This window comes from Erythranthe guttata, chromosome 12 (assembly GCF_056151865.1).
Source record: "Erythranthe guttata isolate IM_541 chromosome 12, IM_541, whole genome shotgun sequence".
NCBI classification, from domain to species: Eukaryota; Viridiplantae; Streptophyta; class Magnoliopsida; order Lamiales; family Phrymaceae; genus Erythranthe; species Erythranthe guttata.
In genome coordinates this window covers 7438791-7461949 of record NC_142544.1, presented here as the reverse complement: position 1 = coordinate 7461949, position 23159 = coordinate 7438791, and the positions used below count along the sequence as shown (strand labels likewise).

The 23159-nt window shown below is 34.9% G+C and overlaps 2 protein-coding genes across 2 annotated transcripts; both read left to right on the top strand.

Moving 5' to 3' along the window:
• Positions 1-2052: 2052 nt before the first annotated feature.
• Positions 2053-2976, top strand: LOC148766355 (uncharacterized). Its single transcript, XM_088827253.1, has 2 exons — positions 2053-2400; positions 2851-2976. The coding sequence occupies exons 1-2, from the start codon at positions 2053-2055 to the stop codon at positions 2974-2976; spliced, it is 474 nt and encodes a 157-aa protein (XP_088683379.1).
• Positions 2977-7055: 4079 nt separating this feature from the next.
• LOC148766354 (uncharacterized) lies at positions 7056-7971 on the top strand. The gene has a single exon (XM_088827252.1). The coding sequence runs from the start codon at positions 7063-7065 to the stop codon at positions 7969-7971; it is 909 nt and encodes a 302-aa protein (XP_088683378.1). The 5' UTR covers positions 7056-7062.
• The last annotated feature ends 15188 nt before the right edge of the window (positions 7972-23159 follow it).

Sequence of the window (23159 nt, the reverse complement as noted above, 5' to 3'; positions counted from 1 at the left end):
TATATATATATATATATATATATATATATATATATATATATATATATATATATATATATATATATATATATATATATATATATATATATATATATATAAAGAGTAAACTGCAAATACTACCCTGTGTTATCTCGAAATAGCGAAAACCCCTCTGTGATAAATAAACTAGCAAAAACCCCCCTGTGAAATTTAGTCAAAGGCAGAATCCCCCCTAGCTGATTTTTTAGACTTGAAATGACAAAATTGTCCCTCAAAATGTATTTAAATATATACATATTATATGTATATTTATTCTTTTTAATTTGTTTGTTTAGAAATTAAAAAAAAATAGTAAACAACTAAATTGATTATTTTTTAAATAAAATAATTAAAATATTTATAAAATATAAGAATTTATTAATTGCAAGACTCAAGGGGTATTTGTGTCTTTTTATATCAAGTCAACCCTCAAATAGTTCCATAGGGGGGTTTTTGCTATTTAAATAATTTCACATGGGAGGTTTTTGCTAGTTTATTTATCACATGGGGGTTTTTACTATTTCGAAATTACACAGGAGTAGTTTTTACAATTTACTCTCTCTCTATATATATATATATATATAATGTACACGAGAATGTGAATAGGACGCTCCTATTTATTTTTCCTTTTCTTTTCGTCCATTTAACCACTGAACAACATTGTTTGGTTGTCATTTTGTTTAGGGAGTAACTAAAACAAATACTATTTTTTTTTTCACTTCAATCTCACCAACGTAAAAAAATAAAAAATAAATAGGTAATGGCATTATTATCCTTAATGAAAATCAAAACCATACAAATTTTGTGTGGTATTGATTTTATTAGGAGTATTAATATCATTACCTATTTATTTTCTATTTTTATGTTGGTGGTATTAAAGTGGAAAAAAACGGTATTTGTTTTAGCCGTGTCGTTTTGTATAACCAACTGCAAATCCTATTTCTTTTACATTTTTATTTATTGCTTATATTTTTGGTCGGACCAAATGCATGGGACCCAGAATGGTTTTTCATTTTATTTTCTACTCAAGTCAATTAGTTATGTGGGGCCCACAAACCTTTTCTCTTCCTCCATTATTTATGCGGGCAAATGGTAAATAGGCCCATGACAAGGGCACTTAATTAAAAGAGTAACATCTAATTTTTTTTGTCTTTCAAATAAATTCAGTTCATTCAAACTTATTTGCAAATAAGGAAAATCCTCCTTTTATATATACCAAAATTATCCCCAACTCATTGAAACCCAATTTAATTCCAATTTCATAATTTACACTCGAATTTAGCCCAATTTCATCAATTAACAAATTTTAAACCTAATTTCAATTTTGACCCACCACCACCGGAGACCTTCGGTCGCCGCCGTTGACCAGCGTTGACCGCCGAAGACCGGCGTTGACTTTTTTTTTTGAATTTTTTTTTTCCAGAATTTTTTTTTCCGACCAGTCAACTGCCGTTGACTTTTTTTTTTTTTTTTTTTTGAAATTTTGTTTTTTCTGAAAAAGATATTTTAATTAATATTACTGTGCTAAATTGCTGTCTTCGGCAGTTATTTAACTAAAAATATATTTTCTTTACTAAAATGCCATTGCTAATAATTAACGTGAGAGAGTGTTGGAGATAGTTAATGATGGTAAAATTGATAATTACACAATTAATACAGTGTTGGAAATGTAAAGTGACAATAATATGGAACAAAAATAATTTTAAAAAGAGACACTTATTATGGAAGGGATGGAATAATATGTATAAGGCTTGTTAATATATTTTTCGAGTTTTTACTTCATTTTAACCACGAAACGACATCGTTTGTTCAGATGTTACTTTTCAAGTGCAAGTTGAACTTATTTGCACGTTCATTTAATGCCTTATTATTCGTGTATTATTTTTTTTTGTAAAACAGACTCCAACAAAACGCCGACGTTTGTGCATAAAACTTCAAGTCACCATAAATCCGGGCAGTTGTACCATTCCATGCACAATAGGTACTAGGTATTTTGGGCGGGCGTTGTGTGATCAAGGGGCGAGCGTAAATTTAATGCCTTTATCAATTTATGAGAAATTGAATTTAGGAGAAATTAAGCCTACTTCCGTGACCTTGCAGCTAGCCGATGGATCTTTTACTCACCCTTTAGGGATAGTGGAGGATGTGTTGGTCAAGGTAGATAAGTTTATACTCCCGGCCGATTTTCTAGTACTAGACATAGAGGAAGATGAAAATATTCCCCTTATTTTAGGACGCCCCTTTTTAGCAACCGGTAGATCAATTATTGATGTAGGAAATAGAGAGCTAAGAATGAGTGTGGGGGACGAAACGTTGATCTTCAAGGTGTACCGGGTGGATGAAAAGCCTATTATGGCTAATGGATGTTATCTTCTTGATGAGGTAAGTGATTCTAAACTTTTTCCTGTTAAATTACATGATTTAAATTTTTTTGTGGATACTAATGTGCATGTAGGAGAACAAAAGAAAAAGGTTGAGTTGGTTACAACACCTACTCAAAACACCGTGATAAAAGACGATGTTGGCAAGCCTCATGACATCAAGAAGAATAAATTCAAGGGCATTCCTAAGCGAACCTGTCGAAAGAAGAATCGGATCAACCCATTTATTCAAGACTTTCTCCAAAAGGAAGTTAAGAGATGGGTTCAAAAGCTAAGGAATTGAAGAGAAGAAACAAAGTCTGGCTGAAGACTATAAACTTAGCGCTTCTCGGGAGGCAACCCGAGATTTTTGTTTTTATTTATTTATTTATGTTTCTTGTTTTATTTTATTTATTTATTTTATAAGCATGCAAGCTAATTAAATAAGCAATTTTTTTTTTTTTATTTTCAGGGGTCAAATCGCAATTTTGCAGCTTATACGGCCGTCCCCAAACAAGGCTTAATTTCACACGGCCGTGTGAAAAATCTGGAAGCTACTGCCCAATTTTGGCAAATCGCACGGCCGTGCGGAAAATAGTTCAAAATCTCATACGGCCGTGCGAAACTCAACAGAAGCATAATAAAGGCGAGGGTGGAGAGAAAACCGGAGGCGACCAAGACGACTTATTCAGGTGTATTCTATCCTTAAACTTCGTGTTAATTACATTGAGGGCAATGTAAATTTTAAGTTTGGGGGTGGAAAATTACCTGTTTTTATGTGCTTAAATTTTTTAGTTTGCATGCCTGTTTTTATGTGCTTTATTTTTTTAGTTTGCATGCCTTAAGTTTTTTTTTATTTGAGTTATTTTATTTTAGTTTTTTCTTTCGAAAAAAAAAAAATAAAAAAATTTGTGTTGAGATAAATGCTTCGATGAATCATGATGATGAAAGATGGTTGATGTTATGAAATTGCTTGCTAATTTATCTTGATTGTGATTGAATTTTGGTGAGCTTTTGATTCAAAGTGTCGTAGGAATGAGTCATTGTTAGGAATCACGAATTATGCCTTGCTTTGGTTGAAAGTTTTGTGTTTTAAAACGTGGAATTAATTTATGCTATATCATATGCTATTCGATTTTAGAACTTGCCTTAGGAATTTACAAAGTGAAATATTAAATTGTTGAGCAATTTGGGAAGTAATTTGGGCCATCTTTGAACCGTTTGAGCCTTTCAAGCCTACCTTTAAATTTTTATCATTCGAACCTTGATTGAGCCTTGGAGAAACGGTGTTCTTTCTTTTAGCCAATGTGTATAAGGTATAATAAGTGGAGATTTTTGAAAAATTAACCCTTGGAGTTCGGTCGAAAAAAATTTTTATAAGGTCCTTCTTCTTATGAAAAAAAAAAAAAAAAAAAGAGAAAGAGAAAGAAGAAGAAGAGACTAGAAGGGGAAGTAAAGACTAGTTGTTGAATTGTTTTGAAAGCTCGATCCATTGTCTTAAGAGCAAAAGTGGAGACTTTTGAACTCTTAAGAATCGAGTTTATTAAAGTCCTTAGAGGTGAATTCATTGTTTCAAACGCCTATCTTTCAAAATTTGGCGTAATCATCTCAATTCAAGAAGCATAGCCACCTATACCCATATCTCCTACCTCGAACCAAAAAGCCCAACATTTGAAAGCCAAAAAGTCCCAATGATCCCAATAGCTCAATTATTTGATACTAGCCGAGTAGAGAAATTTGGTGAGTCTTTGGAGTTGAATATTATTATGTAAGTATAAATTTTCTCCATTTTTAATTTGTAAATATGGGATACTTGAAGCGATAGCATGGTTTGTGGTTTTTAGCAATGGTGAGTGAATACGTATCTTTGAATTACGAGCTTGTAATTTTTTGAGCATTGTCATGATAATTGCAAGTTCTGAAAAAATGAAAGTTGACCATTAATCTATGTGATGAGAGGCATTTGTTGAGAGTGTTGCTGTGAGAGTTGCTAGTTTTTGCTTGAGGACAAACAAAAGATCAAGTTTGGGGGTGTGTTAAGTGTATATTTTTACACTTTATCGTATCTTTTTATTTGAGTTTTTTGTGTGAATTTACGATAATTGGTGCTTAAAAAGTTGATTTATTGTATTCTAGGTACAAATTGAAGAATTGGAAAAGTTTGGGGTCAAAACTGCAATTTTGGAGAAAATTTGGGCCAAAAGTGAAATAATCAAAAATATGCTGAAATTGGCTGAAAACAGGCCCGCACGGCCGTGCCAAAATTAGCCTATTTTTGGCACGGCCGTTCCAAATGCTGAATTTGGGCAGAAGGTTCGGCGATTCTCGCGCGGCCGTGCGAGAATTGCACTGATTTTCGCGCGGCCGTGCCAAATCACGTTGGAGGCAATTTTGGACTTTTAAACACACAAGGAAACCTAGAATCATCTACCAAGTTGGGACATCTATTTAAGCCCAAACCAAGCACGAATCAAAGGTAGACTTTTGACACAACCTTGGAGCAAGAGGAGCGAGAGAACGAAGAATCGAAGACGGAGAATTGACAACTCTTCATCACAATTCTTCTTTATTCTATCTTTTCTTAATCTATGTGTTTTTATATTTTTATTATGTTTTTCGTAGAGAACATGAGTAGCTAAGTTTTTAATCTAGGATTTTGTTGGAACCCTATGTGGGGATGGTGAACCCGTTTTCTTGAGATTATGCAATTATGATTTTATGATTATTTCTTCTACTTGTTATGATTGTTAGTGCATGAACTTGATCAATTTATGTGCTTTATCTGTGATTATTGGGATTGACTCGCCAGAGCTATTTTGATAATTAGACGGTAAGTAGAAGATCCTTCGAGTAGTTTTCACCGGATGAGTGTGTCAATTGCATGTGGTGTCGTAGACATACAGATATCACCTTAGGTAGCCATTTACGAGACTTGTAAGTTAATGCTTTATTTATAATTGGTTTGCATAGACATATAGTGAATCGTTTATGAAAAATAGACTCGTAATACACGCGACAACGGGTTATGAGTAAATTAGTGTCTCGGGTTGATAATCATGAATCATATATTTCATAATTGAGGGGTTTTGGGTGAGCAATTCTTGCATAGGGGGAAGATAAAATCCTAGATCCGTTTTATATTGATATTTTCTCGTGATTCTTTGCTTTCTTAATTAGTTTAATTATTTAGTTGATTAAATTTGACAACTTTGCGTAGGCTGGATAAAAATCATAATTGTTAGAATTTGGTACTTAGGATTAGATAATTTGAGTATTCCCTGTGGGATCGACATCCGACTCTCACGAGTCCACTTTTACTACTTGTTTGCGATACGTGCACTTGCGTGTTAGGTATTTAGCACCCAACAAGTTTTTGGCCCCGTTGCCGGGGAATACGGCTAAATTATTTATTTATCCTAATATTAAATTTGAGCAATTTTTCTTACTTCAGCCGTTTTTTTTATTTATTTATTTTATTTTATTATTCTTTTTGCTTATTTTATTTTTATTATTTTTTTTTTAGGTAGTTTTTATACGAATTGAAGAAGAGAATAATCGTAGGGGAGATGACCAAGGGCACCTACCGAATGCGGCAGGAAATGTCGTCAACGAGCAAGAGCAACGCCAGCTAATTAATCCACCTCGTCAACGAGCATTGCATGAGTACACCGTTCCAACACTCAATGGGTTTCAATCAAGCATCCAGCAGCCCCCCATTGAAGCCAACAATTTCGAAATTCGAGCGGGACTCCTCACTATGCTCCAAAACAATGGGTTATACAGCGGATTGGCTCACGAAGATCCACATCTCCACTTGGTCAACTTTCTCGAAACGTGTGATTCGCACAAGATGAACGGAGTAACACCCGAAGCACTGCAACTCCGCCTGTTCAAGCACTCCTTACAAGGCGCAGCCCGAGAATGGTTACAAACTCGCGCACCGCACTCCATCTCGTCTTGGTCCCAGCTAGCACAACTTTTCATGAACACATACAACTCCCCAACAAAAACTGAGAGAATCCGGAGAGAAATTCAAAACTTCATACAAGAAGCCGGTGAAGCATTATTCGAGACGTGGGAGCGGTTCAAACAGTTAGTAAGGAGGTGCCCGAATCACGGACTACAAGAGTGGCGCCAACTGCAAATATTTTACGATGGACTGCAAGACAACTCGAGGACAGTGCTCGACTCTGCAGCTGGAGGTATGTTCATGAGTTTGACCTACGACGAAGCATACGAGCTCTTGGAACGAATCGCTAGGAATAAATACATGCGAGCATCGGACCGGTCGAATAGCGGAGCAGTCAAGACGGGGGGAATTTTGGAGTTAGGCGGAGTCACTGCAATCACGGCCCAATTGGAGAAGCTATCGAAGCAAGTAGCGGCTTTGCAGACTCAGCAAGTCCACGCAGTCCAAGTTCCCGACCAGCGCGTAGAAGAAACGGAGTCTCTGAATTATGTGCATGACACCAACCGACAACAGAGGAACCCGTACTCCAACACTTATAATCCGGGATGGAAAGATCACCCCAACTTTGGATGGGGAGGAAATCAGCAAGGACAAAGGCCAGCTCCCGGATTCCAAAATCCGCCTCAAGCTCCACCCCAAGAAGTTGACCTCGCTGATATCTTAGCAAAATTCATGACGCCGACTCAAGAATCCATTCGGAACCTTGAGACACAAATGGGTCAACTTGCAACCCAACTAAATGAGAGGCCGTCGGGAGCACTGCCGTCGAATACGGAAGATCCTCGAAAGAGCAACATCGAGCAGTGCAATGCAGTGAGTTTGCGAAATGGGAGGCAATTAGAGGAAGTTCCTAAAAAGTCCGTTGCACCACCGCCTATTGTAGAGGAGCCCAAGGAAAAAACCGAGGTCGGGCCAAGCAACACAAAGATCACAGTAAGTGAATCTACTCCTAAGGTACCCTTCCCTCAACGTTTTCAAAACTCCAAGCTTGATATGCAATTTCAGTTATTTTTGGATTATCTTAAAAAGTTGCATGTTAATATTCCTTTTGTTGAGGCACTTAAGCATATGCCGAATTGGGTTAAGTTTATAAAAGAACTTGTATCGAAGAAAATGAGGCTTCCGGAGTGTGCAACAATAATAGACTTAAATAAGCAAAGTAGTGCTATCCTTGCAAATAAAATTCCACCGAAGCTTAGAGATCCGGGCAGTTGTACCATTCCATGCACAATAGGTACTAGGTATTTTGGGCGGGCGTTGTGTGATCAAGGGGCGAGCGTAAATTTAATGCCTTTATCAATTTATGAGAAATTGAATTTAGGAGAAATTAAGCCTACTTCCGTGACCTTGCAGCTAGCCGATAGATCTTTTACTCACCCTTTAGGGATAGTGGAGGATGTGTTGGTCAAGGTAGATAAGTTTATACTCCCGGCCGATTTTCTAGTACTAGACATAGGGGAAGATGAAAATATTCCCCTTATTTTAGGACGGCCCTTTTTAGCAACCGGTAGATCAATTATTGATGTAGGAAATAGAGAGCTAAGAATGAGTGTGGGAGACGAAACGGTGATCTTCAAGGTGTACCGGGTGGATGAAAAGCCTATTACGGCTAATGGATGTTAGCTTCTTGATGAGGTAAGTGATTCTAAACTTTTTCCTGTTAAATTACATGATTTAAATTTTTTTGTGGATACTAATGTGCATGTAGGAGAACAAAAGAAAAAGGTTGAGTTGGTTACAACACCTACTCAAAACACCGTGATAAAAGACGATGTTGGCAAGCCTCATGACATCAAGAAGAATAAATTCAAGGGCATTCCTAAGCGAACCAGTCGAAAGAAGAATCGGATCAACCCATTTATTCAAGACTTTCTCCAAAAGGAAGTTAAGAGATGGGTTCAAAAGCTAAGGAATTGAAGAGAAGAAACAAAGTCTGGCTGAAGACTATAAACTTAGCGCTTCTCGGGAGGCAACCCGAGATTTTTGTTTTTATTTGTTTATTTATGTTTCTTGTTTTATTTTATTTATTTATTTTATAAGCATGCGAGCTAATTAAATAAGCAATTTTTTTTTTTTTATTTTCAGGGGTCAAATCGCAATTTTGCAGCTTATACGGCCGTCCCCAAACAAGGCTTAATTTCACACGGCCGTGTGAAAAATCTGGAAGCTACTGCCCAATTTTGGCAAATCGCACGGCCGTGCGGAAAATAGTTCAAAATCTCATACGGCCGTGCGAAACTCAACAGAAGCATAATAAAGGCGAGGGTGGAGAGGACACCGGAGGCGACCAAGACGACTTATTCAGGTGTATTCTATCCTTAAACTTCGTGTTAATTACATTGAGGGCAATGTAAATTTTAAGTTTGGGGGTGGAAAATTACCTGTTTTTATGTGCTTTAATTTTTTAGTTTGCATGCCTGTTTTTATGTGCTTTAATTTTTTAGTTTGCATGCCTTAAGTTTTTTTTATTTGAGTTATTTTATTTTAGTTTTTTCTTTCGAAAAAAAAAAAACAAAAATTGTGTTGAGATAAATGCTTCGATGAATCATGATGATGAAAGATGGTTGATGTTATGAAATTGCTTGCTTTATCTTGATTGTGATTGAATTTTGGTGAGCTTTTGATTCAAAGTGTCGTAGGAATGAGCCATTGTTAGGAATCACGAATTATGCCTTGCTTTGGTTGAAAGTTTTGTGTTTTAAAACGTGGAATTAATTTATGCTATATCATATGCTATTCGATTTTAGAACTTGCCTTAGGAATTTACAAAGTGAAATATTAAATTGTTGAGCAATTTGGGAAGTGATTTGGGCCATCTTTGAACCGTTTGAGCCTTTCAAGCCTACCTTTAAATTTTTATCATTCGAACCTTGATTGAGCCTTGGAGAAACGGTGTTCTTTCTTTTAGCCAATGTGTATAAGGTATAATAAGTGGAGATTTTTGAAAAATTAACCCTTGGAGTTCGGTCGAATTTTTTTTTTATAAGGTCCTTCTTCTTATGAAAAAAAAAAAAAAAAAAGAGAAAGAGAAAGAAGAAGAAGAGACTAGAAGGGGAAGTAAGGACTAGTTGTTGAATTGTTTTGAAAGCTCGATCCATTGTCTTAAGAGCAAAAGTGGAGACTTTTGAACTCTTAAGAATCGAGTTTATTAAAGTCCTTAGAGGTGAATTCATTGTTTCAAACGCCTATCTTTCAAAATTTGGCGTAATCATCTCAATTCAAGAAGCATAGCCACCTATACCCATATCTCCTACCTCGAACCAAAAAGCCCAACATTTGAAAGCCAAAAAGTCCCAATGATCCCAATAGCTCAATTATTTGATACTAGCCGAGTAGAGAAATTTGGTGAGTCTTTGGAGTTGAATATTATTATGTAAGTATAAATTTTCTCCATTTTTAATTTGTAAATATGGGATACTTGAAGCGATAGCATGGTTTGTGGTTTTTAGCAATGGTGAGTGAATACGTATCTTTGAATTACGAGCTTGTAATTTTTTGAGCATTGTCATGATAATTGCAAGTTCTGAAAAAATGAAAGTTGACCATTAATCTATGTGATGAGAGGCATTTGTTGAGAGTGTTGCTGTGAGAGTTGCTAGTTTTTGCTTGAGGACAAACAAAAGATCAAGTTTGGGGGTGTGTTAAGTGTATATTTTTACACTTTATCGTATCTTTTTATTTGAGTTTTTTGTGTTAATTTACGATAATTGGTGCTTAAAAAGTTGATTTATTGTATTCTAGGTACAAATTGAAGAATTGGAAAAGTTTGGGGTCAAAACTGCAATTTTGGAGAAAATTTGGGCCAAAAGTGAAATAATCAAAAATATGCTGAAATTGGCTGAAAACAGGCCCGCACGGCCGTGCCAAAATTAGCCTATTTTTGGCACGGCCGTTCCAAATGCTGAATTTGGGCAGAAGGTTCGGCGATTCTCGCGCGGCCGTGCGAGAATTGCACTGATTTTCGCGCGGCCGTGCCAAATCACGTTGGAGGCAATTTTGGACTTTTAAACACACAAGGAAACCTAGAATCATCTACCAAGTTGGGACATCTATTTAAGCCCAAACCAAGCACGAATCAAAGGTAGACTTTTGACACAACCTTGGAGCAAGAGGAGCGAGAGAACGAAGAATCGAAGACGGAGAATTGACAACTCTTCATCACAATTCTTCTTTATTCTATCTTTTCTTAATCTATGTGTTTTTATATTTTTATTATGTTTTTCGTAGAGAACATGAGTAGCTAAGTTTTTAATCTAGGATTTTGTTGGAACCCTATGTGGGGATGGTGAACCCGTTTTCTTGAGATTATGCAATTATGATTTTATGATTATTTCTTCTACTTGTTATGATTGTTAGTGCATGAACTTGATCAATTTATGTGCTTTATCTGTGATTATTGGGATTGACTCGCCAGAGCTATTTTGATAATTAGACGGTAAGTAGAAGATCCTTCGAGTAGTTTTCACCGGATGAGTGTGTCAATTGCATGTGGTGTCGTAGACATACAGATATCACCTTAGGTAGCCATTTACGAGACTTGTAAGTTAATGCTTTATTTATAATTGGTTTGCATAGACATATAGTGAATCGTTTATGAATAATAGACTCGTAATACACGCGACAGCGGGTTATGAGTAAATTAGTGTCTCGGGTTGATAATCATGAATCATATATTTCATAATTGAGGGGTTTTGGGTGAGCAATTCTTGCATAGGGGGGAAGATAAAATCCTAAATCCGTTTTATATTGATATTTTCTCGTGATTCTTTACTTTCTTAATTAGTTTAATTATTTAGTTGATTAAATTTGACAACTTTGCGTAGGCTGGATAAAAATCATAATTGTTAGAATTTGGTATTTAGGATTAGATAATTTGAGTATTCCCTGTGGGATCGACATCCGACTCTCATGAGTCCACTTTTACTACTTGTTTGCGATACGTGCACTTGCGTGTTAGGTATTTAGCACCCAACAACTATTTATGTCGTCTTCAGCAGAAATCCTTGAAAATGCTTATGGGATGCCATTCAAATAAGCACATTCATTTCCACCATGCGTGTTTGGGTAATTTCTTTACCACTCCTCGATGTGCACCGAAATATGTGTATTTGTAATCACTATGTAATTGGTTTGGTTTGTTTATTTATAATTAATTTTGTTCATCAATTAATTTCTATCACATGTCTTTCTGTATTTGTATCAGAGTCGTGTGTGACCGTCTGATGGTTTGTTATTCTAAGAAAATTTTAATTTCTAAAAATCCTTTTAGTGGTAATATCAGTTCGGACAATTTTGATCGGTTGAATTTTAATTTGATTTATTTGTTGCTCGACACTTTTGTTTGTTATTTAGAATATTTTTTAGATGAACAACTTGTTGGATATATTGCGGAAGTATATGTGAACAAGATTAACAAGGAAATAATCGAGGAGCACGTATCTCCTACTTCATATTTTACTCTTGCTAATACATGTTGAATTACAAATACAATCTTACACCTATTTATACTAATATAGGCATAAGTAGTACATGCATCATATTAAATATATTCATCATGAATCCTAGATATACATGTATCTAACAATTCATGTGTTTGCCTATTCATGTATCCTATCATACATTGTACATGCATGTGGATACACTTCTAGAAAGTGCATTAACTCCAACAAACTAACATAAACATCAGAAAGAAATGAAGCATGTGACAACACAGAAATGGGTAACATTATTAAGATGGTAAATTGAACATTACTCTAATTAAATGTATAGTAAATATGAAGGTTAAAAGTATATTTAAGAATCAAATGAGGCCTAAAGACACTCTTGCTTTGAGTTAATTGGGAACTGCCGAATTGCGGAGGACAATTTTTTTTCCTTTCTATATTGGTGGAATTATTGTTTGTACTATGGTTTTCTTGTGTATGAAGGGTCCAAAGAATTATCAACTTTGCAATTGCAGTGTGTATCTCGACTCTCGAGCGGATTAGATTTGTATGGCTGGAGCCTGGAGAGCAGTGATTGTTTTAGTATCCAGAGCTCTAAAAGCCTATTTTCAATTGCAGTGTTTTTATCACTTCATGTTTGTCTTTCTTTCTTATTCATTTACGCACGACTTATGAGGATTTTTTGAATTTTAACTTCAAACTTCAGTTGTAGTTCATTAATGTTTTTCATTTTTGGTATTCAAACTTTGTTTCTCCAAAATACATTTTCAACTTCTTGTTTGTTTTTCAGTTGAATCTAAATGCTTTCCAGAATAATGTATGGGTTATTTTTGTGTTGTTAATTCGATATTATTTTTAAAATTAGAATCTTTAGTAGGTGTTGATGTCGATACATTTGTAAGAGTTGGTTCTATTGCAGAACTTGCTAATTGTCATTAAAATTTATGTGCTTTTATTTGCTGTTTATGTTATGTTCACTAGGGTCTTGTTCTCTTTTGTATAACAATTGAATAAATTCATCGGGCATCACATAACGCTCGTAGCGCGGGGTGCCTCACTTGTATATACACAAACATATAAAGATGTAGTGTGCTGATGAATAGTAACTTCATAAACATTTTGATTTTTTTTCAAACAAAAGTGCACGAAACGGCGTCGTTTTAGGGGAAAATTTCCAGCGCAAAGCACAAATGCAATTTAATTTCGAATTATATTTAATGCTCTATTTAGAGCATCTCCAACCATCCATGCTTTGTGATGGTATCAGCTAAAAATCCATTCATATAGCATTTGTGAGCAAACAAAAAAATGCTCTAGAAGTTAAATTATTGTTTGGCAGGTAAAATTAATCATCCACCAGCTAAATATACCATCTACTGTACATGAAAGCTAAATGAAGATGTTAGAGATTATTATGTTATAGAACTCTTGTAATATTAGGATTCTAGTATGATTTGGTTACCTAGATTAGTTAGGATTTAGTTACCTAGTCAAACTCTATTACCTTGCAATATTTCTCTATATATATTCCATGTAATCAACCCATAACATAATGGGGGTTTCTATTCTATCACGTATTATTAATTCTATTCTTCCTAGCCGCATTTCTTCTCCATGGCGGTGAAAACCTAGCCGCCTTTCTTCTCCATGGCGGTGACCACCCAATTTTCTCCCTCCCCCGGTGGTGGTACTCTAATATTTTTTTTCTTTTTTTCTATATTTTCCATGAACACCACCCAATTTTCTCCCTCCCCCGGTGGTGCATCTTCTATATATATTTTTTCTTCTTCTTCTTCTTCCTCTTTTCTTCTCCATGGCCTAAAACCTAGCCGTCTTTTCTTCTCCATGGCCTAAAACCTAGCCGCCGCCTCTCTTCTTCTCCATGGCCGGCGACCACCAAACCAATTCTCTCCCTCCCGGTGGTGGTACTCTTCTCTCTATAAATCTTCTTCTATCAGATCTATGAAATCCACCCAAATTTTCTCCCTCCCCCGTACTCTAATATTTTATTATTATTATTATTATTATTATTATTATTATTATTATTATTATTATTATTATTATTATTATTATTATTATTATTATTATTATTATTATTATTATTATTATTATTATTATTATTATTATTATTATTATTATTATTATTATTATTATTATTATTATTATTATTATTATTATTATTATTATTATTATTATTATTATTATTATTATTATTATTATTATTATTATTATTATTATTATTATTATTATTATTATTATTATTATTATTATTATTATTATTATTATTATTATTATTATTATTATTATTATTATTATTATTATTATTATTATTATTATTATTATTATTATTATTATTATTATTATTATTATTATTATTATTATTATTATTATTATTATTATTATTATTATTATTATTATTATTATTATTATTATTATTATTATTATTATTATTATTATTATTATTATTATTATTATTATTATTATTATTATTATTATTATTATTATTATTATTATTATTATTATTATTATTATTATTATTATTATTATTATTATTATTATTATTATTATTATTATTATTATTATTATTATTATTATTATTATTATTATTATTATTTATTATTATTATTATTTATTATTATTATTATTATTATTATTATTATTATTATTATTATTATTATTATTATTATTATTATTATTATTATTATTATTATTATTATTATTATTATTATTATTATTATTATTATTATTATTATTATTATTATTATTATTATTATTTATTATTATTATTATTATTATTATTATTATTATTATTATTATTATTATTATTATTATTATCAATTGGACAGATATTTCCACAGAGGAATTCTCTAGCGTTATTATTATCTATCAATTGGAGTATATTCGTTCCGACTACGGGAGCGTGCTAGCAAGTGATTGTCCAGTCTTCACGTTCGTCACGTTTCGACTGCGGGGGCGTGTTAGAGAATTGTTATAGAACTCTTGTAATATTATGATTCTAGTATGATTTGGTTACCTAGATTAGTTAGGATTTAGTTACCTAGTCAAACTCTATTACCTTGTAATATTTCTCTATATATATTCCATGTAATCAACCCATAACACAATGGGGGTTTTCTATTACGTATTATTATTTCCCTCCTTCTCCCATTCTATTCTTCCTATATGGTATCAGAGCTCCAGGTTTAGGTTTTTTAACCTAGCCGCCTTTCTTCTCCATGGCGGTGAAAACCTAGCCGCCTTTCTTCTCCATGGCGGTGACCACCCAATTTTCTCCCTCCCCCGGTGGTGGTACTCTAATATTTTTTCTTTATTTTTTTTTCTATCTTTTTTATGAACACCACCCGAATTTTCTCCCTCCCCGGTGGTGTATCTATCTTCTCTATCTTTTTCTATCTTCTTCTTCTTCTTCTTCTCCATGGCCTAAAACCTAGCCACCGCTTCTCTTATTCTCCATGGCCGGCAACCACCAAACCGAATTTTCTCCCTCTATCGGTGGTGTATCTTCTCTATCTTTTTCTTCTTCTTCTTCTCCATGGCCTAAAACCTAGCCACTGCCTCTCTTCTTCTCCATGGCCGGCGACCCCTCTCATATCTTCTCCCTCTCTCTCTCGATTCATACATAAAAAAAAAATATAAAAATATAATAAATAAATAAATTATCTCCATTATTATTATTATTATTTTTTAAATTTGGCAAATCTTTCAACAGAGGAATTCTCTAGCGTTGTGTTTCGCGACTTCTTTTCCAGTCTTCACTTTTGGAGTATATTCGTTCCGACTGCGGGAGCGTGTTAGCAAGTGATTGTCCAGTCTTCACGTTTGTCACGTTTTGACTGCGGGGGCGTGTTAGAGAATATTATATTATAGAACTCTTGTAATATTAGGATTCTAGTATGATTGAGTTACCTAGATCAGTTAGGATTTAGTTACCTAGTCAAACTCTATTACCTTACAATATTTCACTATATATACTCCATATAATCAACCCATAACACAATGAGGGTTTTCTATTACGTATTATTATTTCTCTCCTTCTCCCATTCTATTCTTCCTATAGAAGATAATATTACAATAATACATAAAAGTACTATCCTGACAAAGCCTTGTTTATTTAGGTAATTATATTCAATTGTTTTTTATAAAAGACACGTGCCGTAAATCCAATTTTGGCATATACGATTTAATATTTTTTTATAAATTATCAATGTTTGAATTTTGGTTCATTATTAAATATATAAAAGATATTTTTATTAATAAATTAATAAATTAATAACTATATATTTTAAATAATATATATATATATATATATATATATATATATATATATATATATATATATATATATATTTATATATATATATATATATATATATATATATATATATATATATATATATATATATATATATATATATATATATATATATATATAACAAATATAATTTATTTACAAACATCAATTGATAAAATACTTGAACATTAATAAAATATAATAAAATGATAAATTTTAAATGATATGATTATAGTAAGATAGTAAAAAATGAGATGGTATAACACTATTATTAATTAGCTATTATAGATATAACATCTCTAATTTTAACTTCTAACCTTGGAAATGCCCTTATAGTCGGACCAAAAATGGTGAGCCCTTTTAATTTCCCATTCTCTTTCATATTCTCACCACACACACACTCCGTGCATCTCCAATCATGGCCTTTTTGGGCTGTTAAAAGTTATAATTTAGGAATTATACCATTTATCAACAAAAAAATCATCTCCGAGGGAGGATGTAAAATTTAGATGGCCATGTATATTGATACCTCTGTTATCTATAATTGTTCCTATTCATGGCTGCTAAACTAAAATAATATTAAAATAATTAAAAAGTAACAAAAACTAATATTATTTTTTATCACGGTAAAGTTGAAATGGTTGAAAAGTAATATAATATAATAAAAGGCTATAATATAGCTACTATGATTGGAGTATAAAAGGGGTAAAAGTGAACACGTGAAATACTATTCACAAGCTATAATACATATAGCATCCCTTTTTTTAGCATTCTCCATTGACATGCTCTCACGCGCTATACAATGTCATTACCATTTCATTTAATTTTTCATTTCCTTTTACAAACTCCCACAAACGGCATCGTTTGCCTAGAAAACTCATCTCTGCTCACTTTCGGCCGCCGCCCTAATTTCTCCTCTGACGCCCTGTTTTTCTATCATCTGTCATTTCACTGTTGACGTTGTGCCAGAAGTAGGTTGTAGGTTAATTCTTTCTTCTCCTATCACTTTGTTCTTATTGCCCCTCTCTCTTGTTTCCTTTCTTCGTTATTCATTGTAGTGTTGTATGATGATGCTAATTATTTAGATCACCTGGGGTAGTGTAGAAAACGAACTGGGAGAGCAAAGCAGATCAGTAGCTTGACAACTTGATGATCCTGAGGTACCTGCGAAATGAACACACGTGAACTACGCCGGGGGTTGATTCGGCGGAAACCCCTCCGACGCTCAAGTCAGACGTGCCGATCATAGAAATAGTCCAGAGAATACGTATTGTAGTATTGCTCAGTTAATAGGACGTACCTTATGGAATGAGTTCAAATGTGTATTTATAGCTTAATTTGAGATTGTCGGGCTCAAACCTTGCTTGAAGGTGATTGGGCCTCGGTGATAGTGGTCTTCGATATTGGGCTCGTGGCCCAGTAGGTAAATAATTTGTAGGCCCATTGGGTTGGGCCAATTAGGCATATCATTAAGCCCCCCACACTCGAGTCGATGTGGGGGCCATGTTGAAATGGGTGACATGTCGTGTCGAGAGTAAAAATTGTAGTAGTCGATGGTGTGCGATAACGCGTTGGAGCGTGTGTCGGAGGGGCGTGAATGCGCATTGGTGCATAGCGCGACCAAGTTGTCGCGATGTAAGTTAATTGAGTTGTCGGTTTTGTCCCGCGACGATGTAGTAGCGAATTATCTCCTCGTGGGAGTTGTCTCGTCGCGGGGTAATAGTGTTGATTGAGTTATCTCCTCGTGGGAGTTGTCTCACGATAATGTAGTAGCACGGATCAAGTAATCTCCTCGTGGGAGTTGTCTCTGGGGTAATAGAGTTGATCGAGTTATGTCTCCGTGGAAGTTGTCTCACGATAATGTAGTAGCACAGAGCTAGTATTCTCCTCGTGGGAGTTGTTATTTTTCGACATTGTCAATGTTTTGGCGCGTTGTTTATATGTGTTTACATATAGCCTTGTGCGTGATGTACTTGAGGAGGGGATCAGACTCTCAAGATTTTTTTATGGGGGTCGTGCCCCTTGTTAGACCTCGTGGGTCTTAAGTATGTTTGGACCGTGGCCATGTTTTAATGAATGACCCATCGAAAACAAGTAGATAAATTTGAGTAATCAAGCTGGCCAGGCTATATAGATTCTCATAATATCTCTAAGTGCTTCTAGGGTTGTAATTGTGCTAACTTGAGCTTGCGATTATATAGTGAATTTCGGGCGAGTTGTCTCCTCATGGGAGTTGTCTCGCGGTGAGTAATATTATCGAGCGAGGTGGTTGCACGTGGGAGATTCCTTGCAACGGATTTGTAGTATCGAGCGAGTTGGCTCCTCGTGGGAGTTGTCTTGCTGCGGGTTGTGGTACCGAGCGAGTTGGCTCCTCGTGGGAGTTTGCTCGCTGCGGGTTCGTAGTACCGAGCGAGTTGGCTCCTCGTGGGAGTTTTCTCGTTGCGGGTCGTAGGATGGAGCGATTGGTCTCCTCGTAGGAGTTATCTCATTGTGGGTTCGTAGACCCGAGGGAGTTGACTCCTCGTGGGAGTTGCCTCGCAACGGGTTATATGACTGAGCGAGTTATCTCCTTGTGGGAGTTGTCTTGCTGCCGGTTGTAGTACCGAGCGAGTTGGCTCCTCGTGAGAGTTGTCTCGCTACAGGTTGTAGTACCGGGCGAGTTGGCTCCTCGTGGGAGTTGTCTCGCTGCGGATCTTCTTGTTTGTTCGACCACGTGAATGGATAACCCTCGAAGTCAATAACTGATAGACCACAATCGATCAAAGTGCTTCTGAAGTCCTCGATGAAGTATGGTGACCGTGTATTGCCCCCAAGTTTTTCCGAGTTGCATAGAACCTCGTTGAAGTCGCCCCCGATAATCCATGGCAGCTCACTGGGCGTGTGGAGATGGCGCAACAAGCTCCAAGATAAGTGTCGCCTACTTTGGTCAGGTTGTCCATAAAAACAAGTGCATCGCCATTTGAATTTCGTAGCCAAACAAGATACCTCAACATAAATATGGTTTTGCGAATAACTCAAAAGATCAACGTTAGTCTCTTTGCGCCATAACATAACTAGCCCACCTGCCTGTCCAACTCTATCTACAGCAAATCCAAAACAATTCCATCTTCGTTTAAGTTTATCAATCAGCTGTGGTGTTGCTTTCGTCTCCGATAGAAACACCAATGTGGGGTCGAACCTTCGGAGCATATCTTCGATCTCGTGAATTGTCAAGGGTCCCCCCAACCCTCGACAATTCCAAAATAAACAACACATTGTCCCCGGCGGGGCTGCGTCGCAACCTCCACCTATATGGAAGGGTCTTCATCTCGAAGAGATAGGAGGGGTTTTTTGGTTGCTCTTTGGGTATCGATAGCCATGTTATCATCAACTTTCTTCTTTTTTTTTTTAGCCGCCACTTTAATAAATCGTCTTGCAGGTGTACTTTCCAAGTTACCAGGCTGCTCTAGTACCACACTAGTCACCAACCGTGATTCGTCCACCTCAAAAGGCGGGTGGTTTTCTTTCCCTTCTAATCTGCTGCCATGAGATGTGGCACCATTCTTTGGAGTCGAAAGATCGAATATGTTCGGTCCTCAGGGGGAATTGTGATGGGGCAGACCTAGGTGTTGACGTGTAGATGGTCGGATTGCTTGTAGTGGAAGTCCTGAGTTGCTATCTTCCTTGTTGAAAGAAGCTCTAAGCCAACTACCATACGGAAGTTGGTCCCCTGGATCTACAAATCCCTCATTATACTGCAGCTCGCATCTCTTTTCGTCGTTTTGTTTCGTTTGTTTCGTCTTTTATGCAATATAAAAATGTAAAGAAAAAACATATAAAAACTTTTAAATTTCAATATCACAAAATTATATAAAAAATAATGCTTATAAGGTTAAAGTTAGTTATGTTATAAAATTTGGTGTAATAAAATTAGTTACAAAGTTTAAAAAAAGTTAAAGGGATTATTTTAGAGACCCCCTCCTTTCGAAAATATATATAACTAACTACCATGTTGTTTACACCCTAGTGCAAATCCCCTTCATTTGAATAATAATTTGACATACCCCCTAGCCCATCCTGAAGTACGCAGAATACCCTTTTAAATCAGTTTTAAACCTTGGCCCAACCCATATCGGTGTTTATCTTCTTCTCTCAGTTTCCAGATCCAAATCCCCCCCCCCCCCCAAGGTCTGGAACCAGCGATTTTGCTTCTCGGAGAACTCTCTCTTCAGTGGTCGGAATTCGATGGTTTAAATATCATTGGATTCCTCTCGGTCGAGCTCTTTCTTTTGGTGGGTATTTCATTCAGTTTGGAGTGCTAGATCCGTTTCTGAATTTTTTAGTCGACGTATTTCGACGACGGTGTTCTTACAAGAAGTGTAATTTGTTTTTCGTTAGTCGGAATTTGACGGGCTACTCACCGTTGGATTCCTCGCGTCGGGATCTATATTTTGATGTCAATTCATTCATTTTTATATTTTCAGATTTATTTCTATATTTTTATATTTTATTTTATTTTTATATTTTCAGATTTATTTCTCTCGATCTCTTTGTGTTTGTTGTTTTTTGAGGATGTTTCTTTATTTTTTGTCCATTTGCACTCAAATATTTTTTTGTTTTGATTTTGCAATTGCAGCTTAATGAAGGCCATTGATCCTTTCCTTGAAGGTGTCAAAATATTTGTTTGAAGTTATATCTGTTATGTTCAACAGACTATATACATTACTGTACATTACTATACATTACTAGAATAACATGTAGTTACATATGCGTATATTTGTGTATTTTTTATTTGTATTTTATTGATTTTGAGGTGATTTATAATATAAATATTGAAATTTGTAAATTTTTGTTGTTGGGGTTTATTAATTTCTTTTGTATTAGCCGGTGTTCGTGTGTGTATATAATTGATGAAACTAAAAATATGGGCTAAAAAAAAGAATATAACTACGCATTACTATAGTTACTACAGTTACATGTAGTTATTTTCAGTACAGTAAACATATTGATTTGAAAATTAAAAAAATAATAAGAAAAAATTATTATTTAATAAAAAATAAAATAAAATAAATAAATAAATAATATATATATATATATATATATATATATATATATATATATATATATATATATATATATATATATATATATATATATATATATATATATATATATATATATATGTGGACAATCCCTTTTCCTTATATGCAATTTCATTTTTCTTTTTTTTGCCCCATTCTAACACGAAACGACGTCGTTCCTGTCCTCCTTCCAATCATCTTCTTCAATTCTTTTCTTATCACTTTATTTTTCAAGCAGCTCGACCATGTCCTGAGTGCTTTATTTTCTCTTTTCTTTTAATCAGTTTGCTGGAAAACGACGTCGTTGAACGCCCGAGCCTAACTATGTCCAACAATTGTTGACCTCCGTCGTTCGCCGCTTCCACGCCCGCCGCCGCTCCGGCCGATATATGCCCACCGCCCCTGCCGCCAGCATCTCTTTCCACCTCTTTTTTCATCCAATTGCAGCCTTCCCCCTTTTCGATCAAATCCGGGATTGGATAACTCATAATTTTGGTGTGCACCGCCCTTTCCAAAAATTCTTCCTCATGCTCTTCGTCATATGTTCTCCATCTGTTTTCCCCCAGCCATTTCTCCGCGTACAATCGTTGACCATCTTTCCGGTGCGGCAGTCTGGCGGAGGAGGAAGGTGTGGTCACTGCGACATATAAGCGACGACAACGATTCCGGTCCGTTCTTGTTGCCGGAAAAAGATTTACGACTTCTCAATTACATATGGCTTTTCAGGTCTCAAGATTTCGCGTCCCGTTTCTCAATTATGCTAAACTGTTTGAATTGCTATAGTTTAGGTTTTTTCAACGCAGTATGCTTCGACTCCTCAACTACGATCGCGGGTGACTCATTTACGAAAACTCGTAATACCGAGTTTAAAATCTTATGATTTACGATTCAAGTCTTACGATTCAATTATTTATACTTAAGTCGATTCAAATGTTAAAATAAATCTTAAATATCGACAAATTGATCAAATTTTACGATTTCCGATTTAAGAAAACAATAATTTATTATATTATTTATAATTAACGTGTTATAATTACTATTTTGGTCCCTATATTATATCCCATTTTTAGTTTTGGTCCTAAAACCGAAAATGCCCCCAAGTGGAGGTTAATTGGTAATTTCCGAAAATCCACCTCCCAAGCTGAAGCAGTTCTGAAAATTGCATAATCACCCCTATACTTACTCAATCTTCCTAACCGCTCCACCCAAATTGCAAATTTGACCCCAAAGTGGATCTCTCTTTCAATATCCAAAATATCCGCCACATTTATGAAAATTCGCAATACCGAGCATAAAATCGTATGATTTACGATTCAAATCTTGCGATTCAATTGATTCATATCTATGTTGATTCAAATGTTAAAATAAATCTTTAATATCAACAAATCGATCAAATTTTACGATTTTTGGTCCCTATATTACTATACCTCTTTTTAATTTTCATCCTTAAACCAGAAATGCACCCCAAGTGGGGGTTAATTTGTAATTTTTGGAAATCCACCTCCCTGGCCGAAACATTTTTTAAAATTACAGAATCACCCCTATACTTACTCCATCTTCCCAGCCTCTCCACCTAAATTGCATATTTAACCAAAAAGTGGATCTCTCTTGCAATATCTTAAATATCCGCCACCAACGCAGTATGTTTCAAGTCCTCCTCAGCTATAATCGCGTGTGACTCATTTACGAAAATTCGCATTACCGAGTTTAGAATCTTATGATTTACGATTCAAATCTTACAATTCAATTTATTCATACCTAAGTCGATTCAAATATTAAAATAAATCTTAAATATCGACAAAACGATCAAATTGTACAATTTACAATTGAAGAAAACTTTAATTTATTATATTATTTATAATAAACATGTCATAATTACAGATTTGGTCCATATATTATATACCATTTTTAATATCGGTCTTTCAACCGGAAATGCCCCCAAGTGGAGGTCAATTTGTAATTTTCGAAAATCCACCTCCCTCGCTGAAACAGTTG